At 39.7% G+C, this 17,584-nt stretch overlaps 1 protein-coding gene across 4 annotated transcripts in view; it reads right to left on the bottom strand.

Moving 5' to 3' along the window:
- Positions 1–242: 242 nt before the first annotated feature.
- Positions 243–17,584, bottom strand: part of LOC119066525 (histone acetyltransferase KAT6B) — a 32,800-nt gene continuing 15,458 nt past the window's right edge. For 2 of the 4 annotated variants that reach the window (XM_037169046.1, XM_037169047.1), the window contains exons 3-7: positions 14,811–15,127; positions 14,596–14,721; positions 12,716–14,529; positions 8,151–8,421; positions 243–8,090 (exon numbers count right to left, since the gene is read on the bottom strand). In XM_037169046.1, coding sequence (XP_037024941.1) covers positions 947–8,090; positions 8,151–8,421; positions 12,716–14,529; positions 14,596–14,721; positions 14,811–15,127 — 9,672 coding nt within the window. In that variant the 3' untranslated portion in view covers positions 243–946. The remainder of the gene's footprint in view (positions 8,091–8,150; positions 8,422–12,715; positions 14,530–14,595; positions 14,722–14,810; positions 15,128–17,584) is intronic. The other 2 variants (XM_037169048.1, XM_037169049.1) reach the window with 2 other exon arrangements.

Consider the following 17,584-nt stretch of genomic DNA (forward strand, 5'->3'; position numbering starts at 1 on the left):
AGAACAATTTTCTTATAATCATATTTATCAGCAGATTTGTTTTCTTTTGTGTATATGTGTGTGTGGTGGCTCTGTGTGTGTGTGTGTGAAAAAGTGTGTTTTAATTTTGTTTTCTTTTCAAATTTCTATTCTAAATCGATCGTCACGTGAAATGGATTGATTAATTGGGAAAAAGGAAAAATTGATAATGAAAATTCACTTCCAGCACACACGTTTTTAGTTTCAAATTTAAAAGTGTTTACTTTTTGTTGATGTTGTGGTTGTTGTTTTTTTGCATTTTTATATATATATCTACTTAACACGAGTCATTTTTTGTTTTGTTTTATAAATTAAAAAAACGAAAAAGAGACAAAAAAATAAGGAAAAATCAACACTTAATGGATAGGCAATTTGTAAGCAGGAAAAAAAGCGAAATAATTTTGGAATAGAAACTAATGTCTAGGGAAAAAATTCTCATTTTTTAGATTTTCTTCTTCTTCTTCTTCAATGCTGACAACTTATTCGTATATAACGAAACATAGAATTAAAATTTAAAGTTTAACGTTACAGGCTTACTTAAATATCATAATATATTCAATTGGGTTTCTATTTACAATAATAATAATTGAAAAAAAAAAACTTTTTTTTCCATTTTTTACCACTTTTATTTTCAGTTTTGATTACTTGTCCTTTGTTCACTTAATTTAATTTTCCATTTTTAATTTATTGTTTCTGCGTTTTTGTTAATAAAATATATTAAATATCTCTGTTCCTCCCACATAATATAGTTTGTACAAAGTATTAAATCAAAGCGAATTGTCCTCTCATTCTAAAAATTAAAAAAATATTTTCAAATTTTACTTCGGTTACATTCGGCCGATTCATTCCATAGTTAGGCGAAATTCAATTTACCGAACATTGCATTCCCATTCTCTACGATAATTCATTTACGACCTTTCAACCGATCCTATCTACGCATCGTGCCATTCAATGGTATGTATGGTGCATAAGTGGAATACATGGAATTCTGTTGCGCTTGCGCCTGATACTGACTCTGCATATTCATAACGCCCATTTGAACGGGCAATTGGCCGGGATTGAAACCGGCCGTTGCTGTATAGCTGGCACCGGCCGGTTGTTGACTGGCCATTCGATAGCCGTTCAATGTACCGTACGGTGACATCAACGAATTCGGACTGATTGTTACGTTTGGACTGGCACGACTGGAACTGGCTGACATGTGTTGCACGGGCGCCGAAGCGGTGTTCCGAACGCGACCACTATTCTGACTGATTGATATGGGCGGTGCAACGTTCATGTTGCCGGGATAGTATTTGTGGTATTGTAAGGCAGACATTTGCGGTTGCAGTGATGCCGGTGGTGTGGGTAGATTGCGATTTTGTTGGACCAAATGCGACGGTGGCGGTGTCATTGTGTTGTGCGGATGATGATTTGGTGGTGGAGTGAGATTCACTGAACCGGAAGGCGGAGTGTTGCATGGCTGTGCCATTTCCAGATTATTGGTTAACAGTTGCAGTTTGGACAGGCTGCAACCGGAAATGTTCGATTGGCCGGCAGTGGAGTTAGATGAATTCATTTGATGCGTAGGCGTTGCCGATGGTGTTGGCGTCGGAGTAGGAACTGGAATCGGTGTGTGTGATGTTGGATGTGACACATTGTTGCCTTGTAAGTAGAAATTATTATTGCCGGATACGGCGCACGACGACGGCGATGGTCCCAAACGTTGTTGATGTGGACTCGGCAACGGATTGTGCGTGGTATTACTGCCCGACATACGATGCTGAATGACGGTTGTCATTGGAATCGATGAATAGGAATTAGGCGATTGAGATGGGAAATTTTGTGACGGTGCGCCACCCATTTGCGTTGGAACGGAAAGATAATCTTGGTTCATGCCTTGATGATGGCCAGCATGACTCATTGACGCTGACAAGTGATATTGCTGCATTTGTTGGGCTTGAAGTGATTGTTGTTGCTGTTGAAGACTTAGATTGTGTTGCAGGTGATGCTGTTGACCAGGACTGATCATCTGTTGTTGATTTGGTGATGTTCTTTGTCTCTGTTGTTGCTGGGACGATTGTTGTTGCTGCTGTTGTTGCTGCTGCTGTTGCTGCAAACTTGGTGTCGAAGTATTTCTAACTTTCGGTGTAGCAGACCGGCTATTATTGGTATTCACCGCGCCAGGTGTAGCACGATTTAATTGTTGTTGTTGTTGCTGCTGTTGTTGTTGAATTTTGCTTCGACTCGAGGTCTGTTGATTGTTCATGTTGTTGCCCATCAACAGAGCTTGCTGCTGTGGACTGGACGTTGGTATGTTATTATGCTGCTGTATCGCCATATGCATATGGGTTTGATTGACTTGCTGCTGCATCGAACAATCAGAAAATTGCGACATCTGCGATCCATGTGGCACAACGCTCGGTGGACGAACATTTTCCACTGAATTCTGTGATGTTATGTCACTAGCAATGCTGGCGGGTGACTCAAGCCCCAGTTGCGTCACGTCGATGTCACATTGGCCGTAATGATGAAGGCTGTGAACGGAATTGGTTGTTGAATCAGGCGTATAGACACCCATCGATGGATCACCGGCTGGTGAGGTGTGTTGTTTCAATTCGGTTGTATTGTTCGGTGTAGCATTTCCGGCTATTTCGTGTTGGTTGTGATGTTGCTGAGCTGTATGCTGTTCGGATAGAGCGTTACCGTTCTTTGACATCATCAAATTTTGATTTAAATTTGCATTTGCCGCGTTGATCAAATTGTTTTGTTGGTTGATCGTTGCTTGTTGTTGTGTTTGATGTTGCTGCTGTTGGTGTATCAAACTTTGCTGGTGCTGTTGCTGTTGTATTAGCAAATTGTTTTTGGTCAAGCTGTCCTGAGATTTTTGATGATGTTTATGCGACGACATTCCACTGGTTTTTGCGCTGTTCGTAGTGTCATACTGCTGGTTGTAGGGCTTGTTTGAGCTGCTGTTGTAATCGCTACTTTTCGTCAGATCTTCCTTCAACGATTTGGATTTTTGATCGTTTGACGAACCCTTTCGTTCATTTCGCTTCGTTTCTCTACACTGAACGGCCAATTGATGTTGCTGTTGCTGAACGTACTGTTGTTGCTGTTGTTGTTGGGCAGCCAAACTGTTTGCCGTTTGGTACAAATTCTGTGCCAGTCCCATCGGTCCATACGCCATCGATGTGGCCAAATCTTTGTGGAATTTGTTTGGTGACTTTTGTGCGGCCGTGTGATCTAAATGCGACATATAGCCCGGATAGTATGGTTCCCATTGCCAAAATTGTCCGTGTGGTGAGGAATGATGATAATTGGGCAGATTCATCGTGTTCATGGCGAACTGGGTGGACATTTTATTTAGATCAACGGTTTTCTGATCGGCGACAATGGTCATGTTGTTGCTTTTGGACGAGTGGTGCTTATCGGAACGATTGCTGGAACTGGAACTGGACGATGACATTTTATTTGCGCCAGAACTCAATGAATCTGTTGAGTAGTTTTTTGAACTGGATGACTTTTGTACATTCTTGGCTGGTGACTCATTTTTCTTAGATAGATTGTCGGTGGCCAGGGACGACGACTGTTGCGATCGCTGTTCGCTTTTGTCATTCGTTTTTCTATCTAATTTTAAGTCATTCGACGCCGGATTGCAACTGCTCGATGTGGATTTTTTTGCTGCGGGCATGCCATCACTAGACGAAGTTTTAATTTGTGGTGGACGTTGATTGGAGTCCTGTTGAAACGGTCGATCTCTCGATAGACGTCGATTGTCTGGAATTCGTTCAGTCCGTTGGTGATGGTCAGATGAACGGTGCGACGACTGTTGTTGATATTGATCGCCGCGTTGCTGGTATTGAAACGACATTTCGTATTTGTGTTGATGATCATTTTTTGAATCGATACGCTGCTGAATCGGTTCGGTTCGTGACGACGATTCAGATTTTATTTGATGTGGTTCGATTCTTGGTTGATGAGCCTCCGGCTTTGGTTGTAGGTCCGCTTTCGGCTGCACGTTGGAATCCGATCGTGGCTGTTCATCCGATCTACTTTCGGTGGTGATGGGTGGCAATTTGTCATTAGCCGATTGTATTTGACTCGACATAAGTTCAACAGTAGCTGTGCCCTTTGCCATGGAATCATCAAAATTCGTTAGATTCTTCTCCGCTCTCATCCCATTGTCGGCCAATTCTGGTTCGCGAACAGTTTTGATGACGGTTTTCTCGTCGATTTCATTTCGTTCGCAAATTTCATTCGCTGAACTTTTGATAACGCGAGATTCCTTCTGTTCAGTATCATTGCCAGTATCGCAGTTGGTGGGCAAAATAATTGGATTTTTCGGAGCTGTTGTGTCCGTATCGATATTCCCTCTTCCAAAACCAGATGGACACAAAGTACTGACGTTCGTTTCATCGGATTTTGGAATTTTAGCTTCCAAGTTTTTTGATTCGATTTCAGAATTGGATTTCATTTCGGTGGGATTTAAATTGGCTATGGCATCGACAATGACATTAGGTCGACTTTCTGTGCTCGGACGTTTCGGAACGGTTTCTTCAGGAACGGTATTCTGAACATTCGGAGATTCAACGAGACTGTTGTTGCTGCTGCTTCCACATTCAACTGCCGTTTTGTAATTTTCATTTACCTTCAAAACACTGGCAGTGTTTTCTGATAACAGTGCAACGGCTGCATTACTGGTAATGATTGGTTCTTCCATTTTCTGTGGCGGTGTAGTTTCAATGTCCATCGGAACCGATTGCAGAATTGTGTCATCGTCATTTGTGGACATTGGAGCAGGCGATTTATTTTGTGCATCGTTGCTGGTCGACTGAGTGGGCTGCTTTTCTGGAGTTTTCGACTGTCGGCTTTCCGTGATGACGGAAATTTTCTCAGGAGTTTTATCGGATTGACTTGGTGAATGGTTTAATTGTACGTCGTTGGTCGAACTTTGACTAGAAATATCTTCCATGGCTGACGATTGTGTGACACTGGCAGGTGCTTCATTCACTTCAATTTCTTTATTTACCGGTTCCACGATTCTTTCCTCAGTGAGAGACGGAGCACGATCGATGATGTCGGGAAGTTTGGGCAAAAATACTTCTGGCACACTCACAGCAGAAAAATCAGTTGTCAGGCCGACCGTAAGTTTTTGTTTCTTCGTTTTCTTGGCCACAGCAACCGAATGCCTTTCTGTCATCGATTTCTGAACGTCTAACAAGTCTTCATTCATCGGTTTATGTACGACAGGATTTGGTTCGCTCTCCTCTACAACTTTTGATGGACTTTCAGCAATGCTTGTGCTAGTAGTTGCAACCGGTGGAGTGGTAAACAATGTTTTGTCAACGGTGTGAATGTCGGTCAACGTGACAACTGCTTTCGGCATATTTGGAATCTGTTTATCATCTGGCTGGCGCTCATCTTCCAACTCATCATCAGCTTCGGCCGAATACTCTTCCGATTTCTTGATATTTTGAGCGGCATTACGTTTGCTTCGCAATTTTGGTGTGGTAGCAATGGGTCGTTTCACTTCTGCTCGCAATTCAGTAACAACAGCAGGTGCTACACTTGGCATTGTTGGTTGCGGTTCCGCTTTCTTTTCGTCCATTGCTTTTTGCTTGAACATTTCGGGTAACGTCAGCTGATTTTTTACGCTAACCGGAGTATCATCGCTTGTACCGTCGGCAACTGTAATCGGTGATGAGGCTGCAGCTGCAGCTGCGATTCTGCTTGAAATTCTAGCGCCCGGTTTGCCTAATGGAACCTTTTTTCGTTTAATCAATTGCTCGGTTGACATTTCACTACTCTTTTCCATCATTTTAGCCAAAATGTTTGTGACTCTTACTCTCGGAGTTTCTGATCTGGACGTTTTGACGCTATCGTCGTCAGATAGCTCGGTACTTGCAACGGTTGTTGGCGAATCCACATCTTGAGCACGTGAAGATCTCACTGATCTGCCAGCCTTAACTTGTGTTACGGGTACTCGACCGGAGGTACGCGTTCGCGTTGATCGAGTTGAAGTATCGGCTATTTCCGACTGACTATCAGACTCAAGACTCAATGAAGCATTCGCTTCTTTAGCTGATCTTCGACTTCGTCTAGTCACTTCTTCTGTTTGAACATCAGTTTCCAAATGTGGTACATCCTTCACAGCAGTACGAAGACGTTTTGCTGGCGATTTCGGCACGTCCAACTCGGGTGTAACCAAGTTTCTTGATCGTGTTTCGCGAAGGGGTGGATCATTTGGCGATGACATTTTGGTTGAAAATCTGTTCCGTCGACTGCTAACTCCAGCTGGAGAATCGTCCTCTTTCATTGTTGTGGTGGTACGCTCCGGACTTTCGTCAATTTCCATTGCTTCCTTCTTGTTCGACTTTTTCGCAGTAGTTGTGGCCTTTAGCGATTTTTGTTCTTGTTGACTTGGAGTCTCTTCAGCCTTGTAAATGGTTGTCGTTTTTCTCCGCCTTTCTATGCCCGGTCGTGTTGGTTTTTCTTCATTCGGATCGGATGTAAATTCGAATGGATCAACTGTTGCTACCTCCTTAGAGTTATCACTTGAATCATCCAACGTCGACTGTACAGTTTTGCGTCGCCCGTCAACTTTTTTAGTCTTTTCGAAAGTTGACGTGGATTCACGGTCAGTATTCGTTGGTTGTGGTGCCAATGATCGTCCCCTGTCTCGACGATATGAATCAACACTCGGCTCATCATTAACTCGAAGTCTTTTCCGAGTGTCCGTGTTTATTGAACTCTTCCTCTTCCGATCGTCGATTTCGTCATCTGACGGCAAGTTGCTGTCGAATTTCTTTCGTTTCGAATCAACGCGTTCCTCCATAGAGTCGTTAGCATTTTTCAATGATCTTCTACGTTTTGTCGCTGTCGTTTCGTCTTTGATCAATGGCGTGCTTTTCGAAGTCAATGCAATTGGATTGGGTTTCGTTTTGGATTCGCCGAATGTTGTCTCATTGAATTTGCTAGGTCTGGTGCGACGTCGTCCCGATGATGTGGTTTCAAACACTTCTGGAGTGGTCGGTCTCGGTGGTAGTGGCTCTGGTGTTGCTTCGACTGATTCGGGAGTGATCGGATGATTCGGTTTACGACCGACTGGCCGTCCAGGGCTACGATAAACGAAATTTTTTCGTCCCTTTTGCTTCACTCCACTTATCTCGGCAACAGTTCCTTGTAAGGCAGCGACAACAGATATCGGATGTTGTTTTTCATCGGTTTTCCCATCCGAAAGACTATTATCACAGTTGACGCTCACGTCGGCCTTAACAATTTCTTGTGATGTATCATCTTCAGAGTCTGTTTTCGGTCGATAGGCTGGCGTCAGCAATGGTGTCCAACGCAAACACTCTGGATCGATGTCAATGCGAACGGATGAATTACGAATTTTGTCCTGGTGAGCATTCACCCTATCCCAGTCCACACAAAACAATATTCGATATTTGAAGTCTCCATCTCGTTTAACGCACCGCACAAAATTCAATAACTGCAACGTTAGTGCAATGTCTGGCGCATACAATCCAGTCTCGTCTCCAATCGCTTGGATGTTGATAGGACGTCCGCGATTGCGATACAAATATTCCAAAATGACGGATTTCCAATATGCATGATACGATACACGACCCAAGTCTGATAACGGTTTCTCGGGTGTGCCTGGTTGACCCTCTTCACGACTCAACAGATAACTGAAGTCAATCAAAAATCGTCCAAATCCCTGTCGCTGATATTGTGGCATCGTCATAATACATGAAACGTTGTACTTTTGAGCGCAGTGTTTCTCCTTCGAAAAGTATCCAACCAGTCGGCATCCTTTCTTGTCGTTTTTCGTCAAAACGTAGAACAAAAACGGTTCGACATCATAGTACAAAGTTTTGTGATCGAGAAACAGCTTGGCCAGCAGACACAGATTTTGGCAATACAATTTGTTGACATTGCCATCCACTTCAAATACCGATATTTCGTCGCGTCGATAAATTTCATTGCCGGGTGGATGACGCCACGAACACTTGTCTTGATGTCGTTCCAGCACCGCCTTGCTCTTGGTGTACTTCAGGCAAAACTCGCAGAGGAATAGTTTTGGTAACCTGGAAAGCCGATATTCGAGTTAGTGAAAGTTTTTAGTTTTGGACGTTTCATTTCTTTACCTTGCATATTCCTGTGGAAACGGACTCGAATACCAAGTATCGATATCCCATGGACCGAATTCTATAGCAGCCGGACAGCGTTCTTGTGCTGCTATAGCTATTGACGTTGGTGATGTCAGATTGGGATTGATTCCGAGTGTATTTGGCGTAGCTAAATTCAAACGACCACCGGGATTCATGATTTCAGCGACAGCCTGAGCAGCTTTCTCCCGGACTTCTTTGTACAAATTGACATCCTTTTGTGTGACACCTGGCGCTAGTGGTTGTATTTCTGGATTGGAGAGAGAGGAGAAACAGAAAATTTGTTTAAATTTTATTGAAAGGCAAAAATTTTCTTCGGGAAATTGAAGAACTTACAGTTAGAGGCAGTGAAATTTCAGCATGGATTTGCTTCAGGTGTTTCTCAGGTGATCCACACAAACTGTTTATAACTGTCTTTATAAACAGTTTTGATTGGATGTGTTGAAAAACAGCTGAGTCAAATTAACCTAAAATTGCGCTGTCTCTGACGGTATCAAACGAGAAATTATTTTCAGCAAAAAATAGTGACTCAGTTTTCATGCAAGAATGAGTCACGTCAGTATTGTTTCTGATCTGAATCGGGTCTATTTTGACTATGACGAGCTGATAGTATTGTCGTGTGACAAATAAATACGAGTCAATGCTCGAGATCGGTCAATTTCAGTTCGAAATAAATTCGCTCGTCTTTTCGAAAGGCATGGTTGTTACTCGGCACCACTGGCTCTCTTTTGCAACCTGATATTTCAACATGAAGTACACCTTTATGCAGTTTTAGCCCCACAAACGTAATATCAGGAGGCAGATGGAAATCCACTGATACCGATAAACAACCATGTCTTTTGCATCCACTATCACTTCCAAAAGAAGTTTGAAAAAAAAAAATCAAATCCTGAAAATTGACCGACTCCAAGCGTTATACGAGATTCATTTCTTGCCGATCATAATTGAATGTCGACTCTAAACTATTTTCTGTTTTTCAACATGTTCTTCGACTGTACAATTTTTTGCTGGTGATAATTTTTCATTATCTCGTCCACGCTTACACAATAAGGCAATCTACAACAGCTACGAAGAAATATACAAATGAAAAATGGAAACCAAAAAATTTTCTTGAAGATTTTCTATTCCACACGAAAGAAAAATTACCAAAAAGAAAATTAGTTCCAAACCAAAACTGAAATTACAATAAAATAAATTTCTTCGTTACTTTTGCAGACAAATTAAAATTGGAATGTTTTACGGATTTTTACAACAATGCACCAATATGTAACATGAGTGAATTAAATTACTTAAAAAAAAGCACAGGATTTAAGAGTGGTGTGTGGATCACTTGAGCGTTAAACTTGAATATATTTAAAAAAAAAAACTAAAAAATTAAGTCAAATAATAAAAAATTAAAAGAAAAAATAATACAAATTTTAAGATGGTAAAATGGGGTTAAAGATAATCAAAATTGTCATGCTATTGAAAAAAGTAAAACCCTCAAAGAAATTTAAAAAAATTAAATCAAAGGAAATTTGGATTTTGTTTTTTTAATAAATTCTGTGTCATTTAAGGAATCTCACCAGCAACAATTAGTCAAACCAATAGAATTATTTTCAGTACATTTTGCTATATATTTTGTGTCTTTGCGTTTTTTTATTTTTATTTTTTTTTGTGGATAAATTTAAAGTTATTCTTAAGTGAAAGATACTGTGTATGTGGGCGACTTTGAATAAAAAGTAGGCACGTCGACTTTCAACTCTTTGTACCATCTGGATGTTCAATTAAGAACACACTGAAGAACCGTAAGTGACTATTAAACATATTTTTTTTGAATTAAATTCTTAAAGATTCGATAAATGTTTTCAAACTGACTTCAGGAAATGTTAAGAACTTAGTGGAATCTTTAAGAATTTAATTGAAAATATGGACTATCCGAGACAATCCGAGACAACGTAAATGATTTCTTGTTAGCTACGAACGACTTTTCAATTTTAGAGGAAATCCGGAAACCCCGATCAAATCACTTCCGTTGCTTTGGTTCAACGCGAGCACTGGGAGTACATCTATGTAAAGCTAAAAACCAATCCATACGGTTTATTGAATTGAACACAAACTGCATATCAACAATTTGAGTACAGTCATGGGCATCTCAAAGTGCCGCAATCTCATGGTTAGTCCACTTTGGTCTACAGATTCATATAAGTTTCAAATGTGTTTGAGTCACAAGATATAATGTGCGGAACAAATAAGAGATTGAAAACAAGATGACTGGTTAGATGTTCCTGACCCTACGTCAACAAACTTAAAGTTTTTGTTTAAAATTATACTTATAAACGTTGAAGTACTAGATTCGAAGGTATGTGTAAAAGTCAATTAAAGTACAAACCAGGTATAGTCTGTCCATACAAGCCGGAGGAAATAGCGATTTCATATAAACAAACTCACCTTTCGATGAAAATCATTGAGAGGTGAGTTTCTTTATATGAAATCGCTATTTCCTCCGCTCCAACACAAATTTTGACATTAAACCATTGGTAAAAGTGACGCACATTTTGAGTTTTTTTACTTCACTTTAATACAAAGAAACCCTTGAAGTAAGCTTATGCCTATTTTTTTTATTCAAAGTCGCTCACTGAAAAAGAAAAATAAATCAAAAAAATAATGAAAAAAATGAAAATAAAAAATAAAAAGAGGTAAAATAATAAAACAAAAGCAAGTAATATCCGAGCTCCAGCCGCCATACTTTTTTTCGTTTAATCAGCAACAATGGTAAGTTATGTGAATACAAAGAGAAATATTTTTTTTTGGTTATCTCAAATACAACAAGAAATTTTGAAGAGTTAAATTACAGTTAGGAGCAGTGAAATTTCGGCATGGATTTGCTTCAGCTGTTTTTCAGCTGATCCACACAAACAACCAAAACTATTTTTACGACTTTACACGGTTTTACCACTACCACGGAGCGTGGCACCGCTTCAACCGTATAAACAAATATAAACATTTTGATTGTGATTGTGTGTGTGTTTTGATCAGCTGAAGGAAACTTATGCTGAAATTTCACTGCCTCTGACTGTAGCAAAATCTTCGACCGACCCGAAATTCTATCATCATCTCCGGTTTAAATAAAATGGTGCTTTGATAGGCACTAGCCTGACTTGCTCTCAAAACACGGCATATACGCATAAGGATAGAAAAATCAATGTGTTGATCTGCAAGAGATCCAGTAATCCATTTAAAGCGGACGGTACCCTAGTGACGAAATTTCTTAGTAGTATCTACTACTAAGTGATATGAAAGAATTAATCATTTTACAGGACTATGTGTCAATGGTCTAGACCGAAGCCTGTATGCATATCCTTTATAAGGCCATGGTTTGAGACCCTTAAGTCTTACCAGAACAACAAAACAAATCCATCAGGTCACCATATTTATTTCTAGAGGAGATTCCTTGAATTCCAACCTCGGCGAAATTTCACAGATTCACTCATCAATATGTCGAATGTCATCCATGTTTGCATTTAAGTGAAATGCGTCACACAGATGCCAATTCGTGTATTCAAATTGTTAATAAAGAGGAGTAATTGTTCACTAGCTCTTAAACCAACTCAAAATGTTTACTAAAACATTTCCTTCGTTATTTATACCGAATTTGTATTTTTGCATTTAAAAAAAAACTTTTGACCACACACCACTTTGGATTTATTTTAAGTTTAATTGAAATTACATGCGCGGATTTAGGATAAATTGGGATGGGTGAATGATGGATGGAGGAAGGTTATTATTAGGATTGTCATTAGTCGTTTAATTGTCCACGGCACAGCTGAGATGATTCTTAATCGAGGTCAAACAGATAACAATCCAACTTGTCAATGTCCCAATGTTTTTAAAAAAATCAAATTTTGAGTGAACGTTAAATTCAATTTTCAATCCACATAACTCATACGTAAGTCAATGACGCTAAATGACGCTCCTCCGTTGACCTCCGCTTAAAAAATTTGCGCCTGTCCGATCACGGTCAATCCGGGTCCTCAAACTATTAATAATTTTCAATGGAACTGTGAGGCTACATTACCGCAGTGTATCGACAAAATGTCATTCGATGTGGAGGGTGTCTTTCCGCTTCCGAAACAAATCCAAAATGTAATCTAACTCGTCAACGTAACTTTCAGTTACCTTAAGAAAGTCATACTCGTCGGTCGGTGTTAAACTTTCCGTCGATTTTCAAAATAGCTTGAAAAATTTGAAAACATTCGTCGGCAACTTGTTCCGTTAGAGTAATCCATACGGATGATAAGTTAGTCCGACAGTCAGAAGGAAAGTGTAGGAGAACAAAAGGAAATATTGGGTTTCGGGATAGGATGTGTTGGTGGGACAAACTCATTTTGGTTGTAAATGTATACATGACACTTGGTGGTTAGTAGAATTTTGCATAATAAATTATAAAAATAACCATTAGGTAGGTATACACAGAGAGTGGTTTTCTTTGCTTTTTTTTCTGTTTGTTTCATGTTTGAGTGAAAAGCAAAAAAAATGTTTTTCTTTTGTTTGTATCTTCTTACCCATTGACTGATTATTGTTGTATGGCGGCGGTGTACAGCTGGATAATTTAGTACTCGAATCCCTAAACGATGCAAAGTCCATGGGATTCTTTTTCGCTAATGCACCGAACAATTTCTGATCGGAAGTCTGTTTCAGTTGTGAGCTCTTTTGGCGCGCATCCTGAGATTGCGAATTGATGGCATTTTTAACCAAATTGCTTGGCGTTAGCCTCGGCTTTAGATACGGCACATCGTCGTCACTGGAAGAATGATAGCGCAAATTTCGACGCTCCAGTGGCAGCGACATGGGCGTTATGCGTCTGGGCACTTTCGATGGAGAATTACTGGGCGATGTCAATTCTTTTGGATTGGCTTCAGTTGTTGGCAACGATACTGTTGTCGCATTGCTTGTCGATGTAAAATATTTTTTCGAAAATTGCTCTTTGGCTTCAGTGCTGTTGCTCACACTGATGGAACAATTGTTTAGTTTATTATTGCTGACATTTAGAAAGCTATTGAATTCAGTCTTTTTGTTGGTCTTGTTTTGCTCTTGAAGCCGTTGCTCTTTATAGTCTCTAAACGTGCTTCTCGTCTCTTTTAAGACAACTTTCGGGGGCCCATCCAAAGAGTCTTTTTTATTTTTTCGTCTAACGCCAAGCTTATAGTTTGGAGGAGCCCCCTGCCGTGATCTCGTATAATCAGTCGTCGAAAATACGTGCGAAAGACTATCGAATAGGCCTTTTAACTGTCCCGAAGATTTGCCATCGACGGGTCTATCTTTAACAGTGTCTGTCGCTTTGGTTTTATCAATTTTAACGAGTGACTCTTTATCGATCCCGTCGAAATTTCCGAACACCCGTTCCGGCTGAGCGGCACTCTTATGGAAAATGTCGAAATTCTTTTTCGCTTCGGCCGCAAATCCCCAACTTCCATTCACATCGATACTGTTTGATGCGGGGAATTTCTTTTGCGTCGACGGAACAGTCAGCTTATTATCGCCGCCAGCGACACTTTTCGTCCAACTGTTCGGCTCATTGTCATTCGGTTCGTTTTCATAATCGGACGATGATGATTGCGACGAACTGGACGTATCCGAATCGTTATCCGTAGTGCTTGAACTGCATGAACCGGACGATGTCGTTTCGTCGTCATCGCTGCTGGTGCACGATGACGAGGTGTCGGACAAATGTTTTTGTTTGGTCGGCGCGTCACCGCAACCATCTGCTTCGAGTTGGTTTTTAAGATTACGAGCTACTTTGGTCGTCGCACCGATTGGAGGATTAGATTTGGTGGACGTTGGTGGTGACGTTTTGACTATACGGTCACTGTTAAACGCGGAATGTCGAAAGAATTTCTGTTTTTCTTTGGACATTCGATCGGATTTGCCTAATTGTTGCTGTTGTCCCTTATCTTGATCAACATTTAAAGAACATTTAAATGTCGAACTTTGACTCGGAGGATTATTGTCATTCGAATAAACAATGTCTATCACTGGGTTTGTTTGCTTTTTTTGATTTAATAATGTAGTTGGTTGATTTTGTGAATTAATTTTTTTACCAGGTTTTGGTGGTGAGGCGTCATCGTCTTGGTCGTCGTTGTTATCAATTTCTTTACGCTTCAATTCTTTCGGTACGACTCGTCGTCGGACAGTTGATGACTTTTTCATTGATGGATGTGTGGTCACCGGTGTCACTTGACTGAGCGCTAACTGGGATGCGTTCGCTTTCAACGGTGTTTGTTCGGTTAAGCTAGACGGAATGGATGTACTGGTGGAAGTAGTTGGTGATTTGAGTCCATGCAGTGACGACGCTGATCTATTAACACCCATTGAGATTCTTAAAACGAGAAATTCAAATCTCAACAACGGTCGAACAATTGCAATCAGACACCGATTCGCTTACCTCTTCTTCCTTTCAACAATCTTTTCACGAATTTTGCTAATGCTCTTTCGGCTAGTTGAAGGCGAACCATCGGCACGACTCGATTTCGGCTGTACAATATCATGGTGTTCCAAGCAATGGCGGCATCTGAAAAATAAAGTGTGAAATTTGAATAGTTCCGGATCGATAGTCACACGACTCAATGAGAAAACCATGCGCTCGATATGACAATTTACCTCCACTGGCACTTTGGCTTCTTTTCAGGCACAGGATCTAAACAGCTCAAATGAAAGTTTTTCTCGCATGCGCAACAACCCAGCACGCATATACCGGCATCGGTTCGTTGGCATGATTCACAGGTGGATTTACACTGATCGCAGAACCATTTGCTGCCTTTTTTGACAAGTGTGGCTAGTGGAACTACTTCGTTGGTTTTGGCTGCATTATTTGCACACGTTGAATGCAGTGACATACCACATCCGTTACAGGAGCTGAGTGGTTCCGGACTACCAAGTGGTCCTTTCAACGCTGTTCCAAGGCATTCAGCACATGACTGAAAAGGAGAAAAACACGAATTAAATTTCGAAGCAAAGTCCAGCAAAATTCAAATGATTTTCAGCATTTTGGATCTGTAGGTCATTGTATACAGAGTTATGTGCCCAATTGTGAAATTGACATAAGATTGATTTGCTTAGGTCAAAGATTAACCATGGGTAAAGTTTGATATACGCTCATGTTCAGTGACGGAAAGAACAACCAATTATATTCTTCCAATTAAATTCGATGAGCGCAAGAACGATCAGAAAAAGTTTTGTCTCAGACACACACTCTACACGGATAATAGCGGTCGAGTCCTCTTAAATCGTAGCTCATAAAGTTAAAATTAAGACTAAGTTCACCATCATCAAAGACGGTCTTCATTTGGAAAACCACTTTAAAAAAATCAGCAAAATTTTCATCCGACCTCTTACGATCGGTGGTGGTGTAATTGGTGTAATGTAATTGACGGTAAAGGAAAAATATTCCTCGTAGAACGTAAAACCCGAATAACGAAAGGTGAAATTATTGCCGCCCCTCTCTAAATCGTGAACGGCCAAGCTAACAAGTGTTTATCAATCAAACTGATTTCAGCATGGGAAAATCGTCAACTTTTGATTAGCAGGTAAAAGGTAATCACGTTGCATACAGTTTCAACCAGTTATTCACGCCAATTTCATTTACGATGAGCCGATTAAATTATAATTATTCCCAATAAAATACTTCGATTTTCACATATAATATAACCAACTCGTGACATCGTATTGATAAAAACATGCAACGTAAATTCAATAAATTACAGACAATTAACAATTACAATGAGAGCAGAGTTCAGCTGACTGAGAATATTGTTGCAAAACTATCAACCGTTTTTTTTTAACGTGAAATGTAATTTGCAATCGGAAGATTATAACTGTTCTGGTTGGCACAGTGCATTAAATGTAAACCGATAAATTGATTTAGAAAGTTTTTATCATACATTCACATAAAATATGCAAGTTCGAGTTCTATAGAAAATTTATTAATAATTGCGGGTTAAGCTATGATACGATTTGAATGTTGTGTTGTCTTGCTTTCAGGTAACGAGTTTTTTATTACATTTTATTTGTGATCTACTTTTCGAGAAAATTTGCTCGCATTTTGTTAACGAGCCATTTAACATTAGAATTTGAATCAAAACTATTCAGACTTGCTTCCCATGTACTGACGACAATAATATTCCCAAAAATGAATTGTGTTTCAATCAATCTTTTAACGTTAAACCAATGGCAAGCCAAGAAAATTAAATTAGACGGAGAGTAACACCTCGCACTCAGCGAATTAATGGACCCGATACTCATTGCGGGACATAAAATTTGATGCATTAAAAGTTGAATGAAGTCAATTAATTAAGTCGCTGCAATTTATACAAAGTGAGCACAGATGACCTACCGCCTATCTTTGAGAAAGGTTTTCCTAATTTTCTCAAATTTTCCATAATCTTTCAATTTTGGCAAATTTTCTTGAGATCAAGAAAATTCGAGGAAAACATTTAAAATTCAGGGCTCCCACAGTGTCCTATACTTTCCTACTTTTTTCGAAATTTGTCCTACTTGTCCTACGTAGGGCACTTCAGGAACTCTAATTAAGTGACAATCAAGCGGATTCTGAGCTCTAAAAGTAAATTAAAATAATTTTCGCCCTAACTTTATATGATTATTGGCTTAGATTATCAGAGATGAAATATATTCTTGGACATTTTAAATACGAAGTGACTATTTGCACCCGGGTGCAAATAGTCATATAAACACTATTTGCACCCGGGTGCAAATAGTCATATAAACCATATTTGCACCCAACTCCAACATAAATCCCGCTTTTGTTATGTAAAAATAAGAAAAAAGTTATCGTTTTACTAGGAGCGAACATACTCTGTTGGACTTTAGTAATTAGATTCTTCCTTTTTCGAATGAGTTCGAACATACTGCGATAGACTTCAGCAGTTAGATTTTTCCTTTTACGAATGGGTTCGAACATATTGTGATGGAGTTTAGCAATTAGATTCGTCCTTTTACGAATAGGAACGAAAACAGTCTGATGGACTTTAGCAATATTAGATTCATCCTTTTACAATTAGGAACGAAAATACTCTGTTGGACTTTAGCAATTAGATTCATCCTTTTACGAATAGGAACGAAGATACTCTTTTGGACTTTAGTAATTAGATTCTTCCTTTTACGAATGAGTTCGAACATACTGCGGTAGACTTCAGCAATTAGATTTTTCCTTTTACGAATGGGTCCGAACACACTAGATCGCAGCTCAGATATTGAGTCTGAACCTTATCCAAAAGTTATCTACTTCAAAAACAAATTTCTGTTCTACTACATATTATCGTATCAGTATGAACAAAACCATCGGCAATGCTTTGAATTTTCTTGTTTATCTACACATTTCAGGTAATGTGCTGTGTACTTGCCTCGATTGGTTCGAT

Source organism: Bradysia coprophila, chromosome IV (genome assembly GCF_014529535.1).
Source record: "Bradysia coprophila strain Holo2 chromosome IV, BU_Bcop_v1, whole genome shotgun sequence".
Taxonomy (NCBI): domain Eukaryota; kingdom Metazoa; phylum Arthropoda; class Insecta; order Diptera; family Sciaridae; genus Bradysia; species Bradysia coprophila.